Source organism: Monoraphidium neglectum (assembly GCF_000611645.1).
Source record: "Monoraphidium neglectum strain SAG 48.87 unplaced genomic scaffold scaffold01353, whole genome shotgun sequence".
Taxonomy (NCBI): domain Eukaryota; kingdom Viridiplantae; phylum Chlorophyta; class Chlorophyceae; order Sphaeropleales; family Selenastraceae; genus Monoraphidium; species Monoraphidium neglectum.
Window position 1 is genome coordinate 6,036 of NW_014012275.1, and position 6,080 is coordinate 12,115.

At 62.2% G+C, this 6,080-nt stretch overlaps 1 protein-coding gene across 1 annotated transcript in view; it reads right to left on the bottom strand.

Moving 5' to 3' along the window:
• The window catches only part of MNEG_7581 (4,5-DOPA dioxygenase extradiol-like protein), a gene marked incomplete at both ends in the record, with an annotated part of 5,946 nt that extends 549 nt beyond the window's left edge, over positions 1-5,397 (bottom strand). The window contains 9 exons of the mRNA XM_014043947.1: positions 80-127; positions 430-522; positions 898-1,036; positions 1,329-1,398; positions 1,605-1,796; positions 3,570-4,275; positions 4,525-4,641; positions 4,881-4,917; positions 5,315-5,397. Coding sequence (XP_013899401.1) covers positions 80-127; positions 430-522; positions 898-1,036; positions 1,329-1,398; positions 1,605-1,796; positions 3,570-4,275; positions 4,525-4,641; positions 4,881-4,917; positions 5,315-5,397 — 1,485 coding nt within the window. The remainder of the gene's footprint in view (positions 1-79; positions 128-429; positions 523-897; positions 1,037-1,328; positions 1,399-1,604; positions 1,797-3,569; positions 4,276-4,524; positions 4,642-4,880; positions 4,918-5,314) is intronic.
• Between the last annotated feature and the right edge of the window lie 683 nt (positions 5,398-6,080).

Below are 6,080 nucleotides of genomic sequence, written 5' to 3' on the forward strand. Positions count from 1 at the left end.
TTGCAAAGATGGATGCAGCTCGCTGGCGCCAACGGCACTGCTTCTGATCCACCTCCGTGCAGGCCCCCAGACCCCGCACCTGCCCAACCAGCGCGCTCCCAGGGCGGCCGCGCGTCGCCCGGATGATCTGGGGGCAGGTGGAGGGGCACGCTAGGTAAGAGTGGGCAGGGCGATGGAGGCGCGCACGAGCGGCGGTCCTTCCAGCTCCGGGGTGCTGGCGTCTCAGGGCACAACGGCTTGCTGGATCTCCAACGCCCATCTGCCCTTGATAAAGACACCACCCCAGGCGCGAGCCCGAGCGTGTGCCCCAGGCGCCGCTGCACTGGGCACCTAGTGTGCACCTTACCTCAACGCCCCTGGTTGAAGGGGTGCCCGCCACCCAGCAACAAGTCCAGCTCCCCCCCCCCCCGGGCCACTGGTGGCACCAACCTCTGGTATGCTGTGGAAGGAGGACCCCGAGCCGACTATCAGCACGCCCTCGTCACGCAGCGGCCGCAGTGCCTCGCCCATGCGCACGTGGTCCTGGGGTTTCGTGGTGGAGGGGCGTGGGTGGTAAGCAGAGGGGGTTGGGTGGTAGGGTGGTGGTGTGTGGCCGGGGTGAGCCCTGCAGGGGCCGCAACAGTGGAGGACCGAGGCGGCCTTGGCGATCCCGTTTGAGGGGGGGTGGGGCTCGACCCGCGCCTTGGTTACCTCCCTCCCTTTCACTCCCTTTCCCCCCTCTCATCTCCCTCGTTCGCTCTACTGCTCTTGCATCGTGCATTTGCACGCACCCACCCACCACTCCACAAACACACATACACACACACTCACGCACACACAAACACAAACAAAACCACACGCGCACCATCTTCGCCAACGCTCCACGCGCCCCCCTGCCCCGCCCCCACTCGCGCCCACCTCTGGCGCCAGTGACGCAAGTATGGACAGCTCCACCACAGGGATGGCGGCGGAGGGGTACATCAGCATGAGGGGGATGAACGCGCCGTGGTCCAGCCCGCGGCCAGACGACTCCAGCTGAGGCTTAAAGCCCGCACCCCTGGCCCCGGCAAAGGGACGGCGTCAATTCAAAAGGCGTCACGGGGTGTGCGAGTCGGATAAGGTGTGTCTGGCGGCGCATCAAGTAAAGGCTGGCGAGGGTACGAATGCGCCCCGGCGGGCTGCGTGCCTCTGCAGGTTCGCCATGCAGAGCAGTAGGTGGGCAGCTGGATGCACGCACCCGCGACTGCGGCCCACGACACCGGCCGCTCCGCCTTCGCCCTGCTGCTTTATGCGCATAGCCGCCCCCACGGCGCCCCCTGGAGCGCTGCGTCCCCATTGGACGGCTGCACCTGAGCAGCCGCAGCACCGACTGTGCGAGCGCCGACTGGCCTGGCGGGCGGTACTGCAGCTGGTAGCTCTCTGGGGGTGTGGGTGAGGCGATGGGGTACGATGCATACAGTGCAACACATCAGTCAAAAAATTATGTGATGGTTCAGAGTGGTGGATTACCACACAGGAGGAGTCGGAGGGAAAGGTCCGAAAACCGGGTCGGAGGAGTTGCAAGGGTGCGTGCCTAACAGCACCTCACTGGCGGTGCGGTGCGGCCCGCTGTGCCGTGCGGGCACCTGGTGGGAAGCCGCCGTAGTCATACAGGAGATGCGACGGCGGCTCCGCAATGACCGTGGGCTGCGCTGCCTCGAAGTGGGCGCTGCACAGCAGGATGGCCGTGGGCGCGGCCGGAAGGCGGCCGGGCAGCGATCGCAGCGAAGCGGTGAGCTGCGCGTGCGCTGGGTCGCCCAGCACGGGGAGGGGCCCGCCTGGGGCCGTCAGTGTTGGTGTGAGCAGGACAAGTGACGGTCAGGGGGCGTGGGCGGGTGTGGCGGGTCGATTCAGATAGATTGATAGAACAGAGGGCACCCCGCAGCCTGGGCGCTGCGCAAGGCAGGGGAGGGGCACAGGATGCCAGGCACCTGGCTCCTTGACAGGCAGGCGAGGACTTGGCACCAGGCACTGAGTTGCTCACCCCCATGGGTCACGAATATGCTGGGAAGCCGCATGGCTGCTGCGAGGGGGGGCGCTGAGGCCGACTCGGCCGCCGTCCCCAATGCCTCCTGCGGGTCCGGCCACGCCGGAGCCGAGGCTGCGGGTGCCCCGTTACAGTATCCGCATTGTCCTCTATAGCCACTGTCTTCTCCCAATTGGACCGGTAACCAAGGTGCCTCCACACTGTGAGTTGTCAGCCCCCACCGCGTTTTCAGACCAGTGGCAGCCTGTTTGCCTGATCAGCATGAGGCAACACTTTAACAAAATATTACAGACACTAGCCACGGCCTAGGATTCCCAGAAGTGAAACCACCTCTCCAAACTCGGTCCAAAGCAATCCAATCACGAGCTGAGTTCGGGTGACACAAGGGGGGTCTCAGAACATCAGGCAAGGGGGGAATGATAAGATCAGGAAAAGGCTGATCAAGGCAATAGCGAAGAGGCAGGGCAGGGGTCTCGGCGTGGTGTGATGGCATACCGGCCCAAGGTCGGAACAGGGCAGCAGGCCATTCTCGGCTGCGTCAACGGGTAAGACAGCCATGGTAACTGCTACCTCAGCACTTATAAAGGGCGGCCATCCTTTGTGGCCTGACCGCGACCCCTGACTCGCATGGGAGCTGGGCACATCGTCCCGCACGTTGGCGGCATGCAGCCACACCTACGCCAAAGTGCGGTACAGAACCGCCTGGGCTCAGGCCCCAGGCTGCGGCTTGCACACATGGGTCACAATTGGAGCTGTGCCGCTGTACCGCATGGCGGTGACCTCATGGCGCGCATGCGCTACGTGTATTGGGTCGTGCGCAAATCAGTGCTGTGAACAAACACCCGGTGGTGGTGAGGGACCGCGTGCACACCAGCGGTGCCCAAACACTCAGCTGACAGCACTGTGTCGGTGTTGAATGCCGTGTGCGTGCGAGTGATTAGGACAACAGATCCAAGAAGGCCCGCCCACAGTTGCGCACAGTACAGTTCGGACATGCTGGGCAAACGCCCATCATCAGCAAGGTCTGTGGTGTTCGCGCTGTCGCGCGGCAGAAGCAATTATGGCTGCTGCATCCGCGCATGCCGTGCTCTGAGAATTCAAAAGGCAATGCACAGGATGAAATTGGTTTGTGCGCAAGCGGGTGAGTTGAGGAATATCCAAGCGCCATTAGTGAGGGTTGACGCCCCGACCGGAGTAGCGCCTGTCCCACCGAGATAGTTAAATCCGTCACACCCGAGACCATTGAACCGGCCGTTTGAGCCGCTCCCCGACCACCAAGTGCTGGATGCTGGCAGCACGCCCGCGCTGCTCAAGGTGGTCAAGATGCTGCCGCCCAGCAGGCCCGAATACATGGTGGCGAGGACGGCGCCGCTCAAGGACTCGATTGGCAGGCTGCTGGGGACGCCGTACAATGTGGTGAAATCGGAAATCTGGTCGGATGCAGACGTTGACAGGAACGCGCGCACCTGCACGAGTCCGGTCGGCCGGTTGAGGGAGGCACTGCACAAACCGTCAACACCAGACCGGCCACCAAGGGCGGTGCCCCTGCGTGTCGAAGATTCACTGTAGATCACCACCCGCGAGCGCAGGTACTGCGCCGCAGGCACGCCCCCCAGGCTGACCGCGTTGATGTTGGCCAGGTCGGTGGTTCTCGCGAAGACAGTGAAGTCAATGGCAGTCACGTTGGCCACAGTGACCGTCAGGGCAGCGATGCTGGTGTTGACTGACGCGATGGCTGCCGCGCCCGTGGTAACTTGGGCCTTCAGGGACTCAACGGTGGCGTTGGCCAGGGAGACGGCCGCCGCGTCCGCCGCCTGGGCTGACTTGATGGCGGCCAGGGTGGTGTTAACAGTCGAGAGCTCAAGGCCGCACGTGCACTGCTGCGAAGTAGACTTGAGCGCCGCGATGTCCTGTGCCGCGGTCTGGTTTGCCGCCTCCAGCAGGGCCACCTGCTGGGCTGTGCGCGCGTCGGCCGCTGCGAGGGCGGCAAGCTCTCGAGTGATATTGCCCAGGGCGGAAGCATTGGCCGGCGGGTTTGCTTGCAGCTTCTGGACGTTGGCGGCGATCACGACGATTGACGCCTTGAGCTCGTCTATCAGGGCGCGCAGCGTGGCTGTCTGGTTGCTTTCCTGGACGAAGGTGGCCTGAACAGAGCTGGCCTGGGTGGTGGCGGCGGCGACTCTAGTGTTCAGGGCCGCGATGTCATCAGACATTTTGTTGACCTGTACGGTGGTAGCCACGCCGCAGCCGTAGTGCAGCTTGGTGGGGTCCTGGGGGAGTCAGAAATTGCCGTTTCGTCAAGGGACAACGAAGTGAAGGGGCTTCATCACCCCGCTGCATTACGGAGACGAGGATGTGTATGCAATGCGTTGATAGCCAGAGTGTTGCGGGGTGCAGCAGGAGGTGCATTTGCATTCACCACAACGCTTGCTGTCAGATCAGCACTGATGACCAGACACTTGACCAATCGTAATCGTTTCGACATGCATGCGTCGGCGTGTGTGTACGCGTGCACTTACCTTGCTGTCAGCTGTTGCGTTGGCGGGTGCAAGCAGCTCGCTGCACAGCTGATCCATAAGAGCGGTTGGGCCGGCCTTGGAGGTGCACGACCTGGTCAGAGCCTTGACAGGCGCGCACTGCAGGGGGGTGCGCGACGAAAGCAGGGTTGGTACATGCGTTGCCTAGCGGGATGCTGACCTCACGCAAGCCAGGCAGGTGTGCACACGCTGTGGCGCTGGCGGGCTTTTTGGCTGCGCTTGCCTTGCAAGCAAAGGCGGACATGATTGCCATTCTGGGGCACAGTGGGCAACTAACTGGTGCGTACATGCAGGCGCGCGCCAAGGCCTTGCATGGCACGCAGGGGGCACTTGCTCACCAGCGCCAGCTTCTGCTTCTTGGGGGTCGCTTGAGGACTGCAGGGAGTGCCACAAGGGTTGAAGCAGCACGAGAATGGCAGCAGAGGTCAGCGTGAGTGAAAATCTATTGGCGGTGTAGACGGACAATACAGAAGGCTGGAGGCGTGCAAGTCCATGCATAGCAGGTCGGCAACACATGCAGGAATAGCGATGGCGCCAATCATCTGCAGTAGCTCTATCTTGACGGAGTGTCGCCAATGGCACAAGGCTTGTCGGGAAGGCTTCCATGACTTAGGGGTGGGCTTGTCAATGCATGCATGGCACTGTTTCCCTCCGAGCACCCCTTGTGTGCCATGTGTGTCCAGGTGCCGGTATGCTGTAACGCCAGGCCTAAGGGAAGGTCCCTGGGCATGCCAGTGCCTGGCCCACGGGCCACGCCCGCCTGCATGCGCACCTGGCGCACATGACCCCGCCCAGCATGTTGAACAGCAACATGACAACCGTCAAAGGCATGATCCAGCGCCGTATGCACCCCATGCTGGGCGCCAGCGTCGTCGGGAACCCGCTCGAACGTTGTTGAGGCGAGCGAGGATAATTCCTCGTTGCAAAGGATGGGAGTGAAGTGTGTCTGCCGGCTCCAAGGGTTTGCGTGTGCTCAATTTGCGGGGCGTGTTACATTAGTCACATGGGGTCATGCGGTGTGTTAGATCGTGGCGTTCCTCATCAGCGTGCAGACTTAGACTGTCCGGCTAAAATCGAGCACGCGTGCGAAGTTATTGATTTGAGGAGTCGACGAGTCCGGTGCAGGGCCGACGCGTGCTGGACGCGTGGGATCATTAGTGCAGGTCCATTATGCTGCGGCAGCGCGAGCCTTCGCAGCAGATGACCAAGCGAGGTGTACTGCGTGGTTCAAGAGCCTCACCTTTGAGTCACGGCACAAAGTCACATGAGCGCGTTTGATGGCTGCTATGCTGCCATGGCGGGGTTTTGAGGGGGGGTCAAGCACATTTGACCGGTAGACACCCCCATCACTACTGGGGCCTCAGATGACTATATCACTGTCTCACCATGGCTGTTTGCAAACGGGGACTCCCCCCTTCTGGCGTGATCAAACTGTTGATTTATTTCCATGCTACATAATGTGCCTGGAAGGCCGGTGGGGACCCCTGTCTCTTCAAGTGCTCCTCGGCTGAACAAGACAACAACTTGGGCTCCAGTGG